At 38.4% G+C, this 2203-nt stretch overlaps 1 protein-coding gene across 1 annotated transcript; it reads left to right on the forward strand.

Annotated features, from left to right (window-relative positions):
• The first annotated feature begins 758 nt into the window (after positions 1-758).
• LOC128278983 (uncharacterized) lies at positions 759-1774 on the forward strand. The gene is made up of 4 exons (XM_053017706.1): positions 759-818; positions 982-1140; positions 1205-1339; positions 1433-1774. The coding sequence occupies exons 1-4, from the start codon at positions 759-761 to the stop codon at positions 1598-1600; spliced, it is 522 nt and encodes a 173-aa protein (XP_052873666.1). The 3' UTR covers positions 1601-1774.
• The last annotated feature ends 429 nt before the right edge of the window (positions 1775-2203 follow it).

The following is a 2203-nucleotide window of genomic DNA, read 5'->3' on the forward strand; positions in this document are numbered from 1 at the left end:
CATTTTTACAGATGTGGTGCTACATTTTCGACCACCTAGACGTGGAAGAATTGAAGGTGGCTTCCCTGGTGTGTCGGAGGTGGTCATTTCTAACATTTTCTGGACGGCGCATGAAACGCGTAGTATTACATATCAATAATAATCAAGATCAAGATCAATTCCAACTGAGCACTAAAAGAAAATACGTGAACGTCTATTTCTACTTTAGCGAAGCTATGCGCACGGACTATTCCAAGTTTCGAGAGATATTGCTAGAATTGCGCAATGTTCAAAGTTTACAAATTGGTGCTGCATATCTAAAAACTAACGAACAATTTATTTCCGATTCGTCTCCATCATGGCCGGTCTTGGAACAATTGAAAGAGCTGAAGTTTGTAATATTTAATCATGGTTGGGCGTCGGAAGCCTTAAATTGTATTGAAATCGCGCCTAATTTACAATCCCTGAAGATGGGCTGTTTTTCAAAACGTCAACTATCTATATACCAACACTTCAAAGAACAATTAAGACATATTTCGGTAGATCTTCGTGAGAGTGGCATTACCATTGATTTTTTGAGACTGAGTTTTCCTCGTTTAGAGCGGTTGAAATTAGTTCCAAACCATGATTACGATGAGCAACATTCCGAATCAACGCGGAATTTTCTACAAAGGCATCCTCAGCTTCGAACACTTGATATTACCAGCCCTTCAATTGACAAATTGCTCATTACAACCATTACGGGCCACTGTAAGTTGCTGACCGAGTTGACAGTGCATATGTTGAGCGATACGACTGAAAGTCTGTTCGAGTCCTTGCCGCAATTAACCAAATTGGAGGTAAGCAATACTATATGAAAAATTCTTTTTGGAAAATTGATTATAATATTAATTTTTGTAGCATCTCACATTTATTGGACTCGATGAAGTTCTTTTTAATGTAGGCATGCTTCATGGATGCGGAACAATTCCTTCCCTCAAATCCTTCGATTTTATTTATCAGAGCTATTCTGTTGGTGTGGATTTTTTGAAGAAACTCTTTGAAATTGCTCCACAAATAAGCAGCTTGACGACGATCGTAGATACCCCAGCTTTACATTTCATCTGCGAAAACTTTAAGAATCTCAGTTTCTTGGATTTGCTATTTACGGCCGATGATCAGGTGAGTTACAAATTGCATTCTTTTATTGCCAGTGTGGTTACTGTATTCACTTTAATATCCGCAGGAGGAAAGCGATGCCTTGGCCAGAATTGATCAGTTGGCTCGACTGAAGGAACTTGTTTTAATAAGCTGTCCCGTGCGCAATGTTGTTTTCCCTCACAGCAATGTTCGTTGCTTGACATTGAAAACGTGTAAAAAGGTAAGTGCGTAAGAATTCAGGAGCAAAGAAATGTATATAATCTTGTTGTTTTATCTAATCCATTTCTTCTCATGTAATCTTCGTGGCACGAAGTTAACGGACGAAGATCTTCTCAAGTTACCAGAACGGTTCCCCATGCTGAAACGATTGACAATTAAATATTGTAATTTGGTATCTGTGGCTGGCATCAATCTGCTGCACAAATCTATTCCAACTTGTAGAATCGACTTAAATGGGCAACGATTCTATCCCCTGGCTTGAAAATACGATGGAACTGAATGTGAAGGAATATTTCGTTGTAGGTTGAAAAGAATCTGTACATTTAGAAATGTAAGGGTGATTTTCAATGGTAAGCTATGTAATGTTAATTTTTACCACTAACAGCGCCAGTCAGCTTCATTGACCAGAACGGCACAAGAGCCTTAAAGATAGGGTCCCAACTGAAATCATTCAAGATTTATGGAATTTGGAAACGACACGTACGTTCGAACTGTTCCTTTCGGTTACAAATATAAGCTAGTCTAAAAAGAAATCCATTATTTTTGCGTGTACTTTAAAACTTTATTTAAGATACTTTCAACTGTCCGATTTGCGTCAAATATGCACCGTTTTGTTGGAAAATGTGTAGCCTTTTTAAAAGTAGCTTCATAATGCTTCTCCTATAAAAGTCTTGGTCGTTATTGGCAAACAAATCGAGCAATCATTGTCCACAATCTTTTCTTGATTTAAATTTTTCATCATTCAGGAAATTTTTTATTGCGCGAATAAGGTGTCAATCGCTTGGTGCAAGGTCCGGACTATACGGTGGATGCATTACTTTCCAACGTTCCAACCAAGCTCCCGGACATTCTGGCGAGTCTCAAA

This window comes from Anopheles cruzii, chromosome 2 (genome assembly GCF_943734635.1).
Source record: "Anopheles cruzii chromosome 2, idAnoCruzAS_RS32_06, whole genome shotgun sequence".
Taxonomy (NCBI): Eukaryota; Metazoa; Arthropoda; class Insecta; order Diptera; family Culicidae; genus Anopheles; species Anopheles cruzii.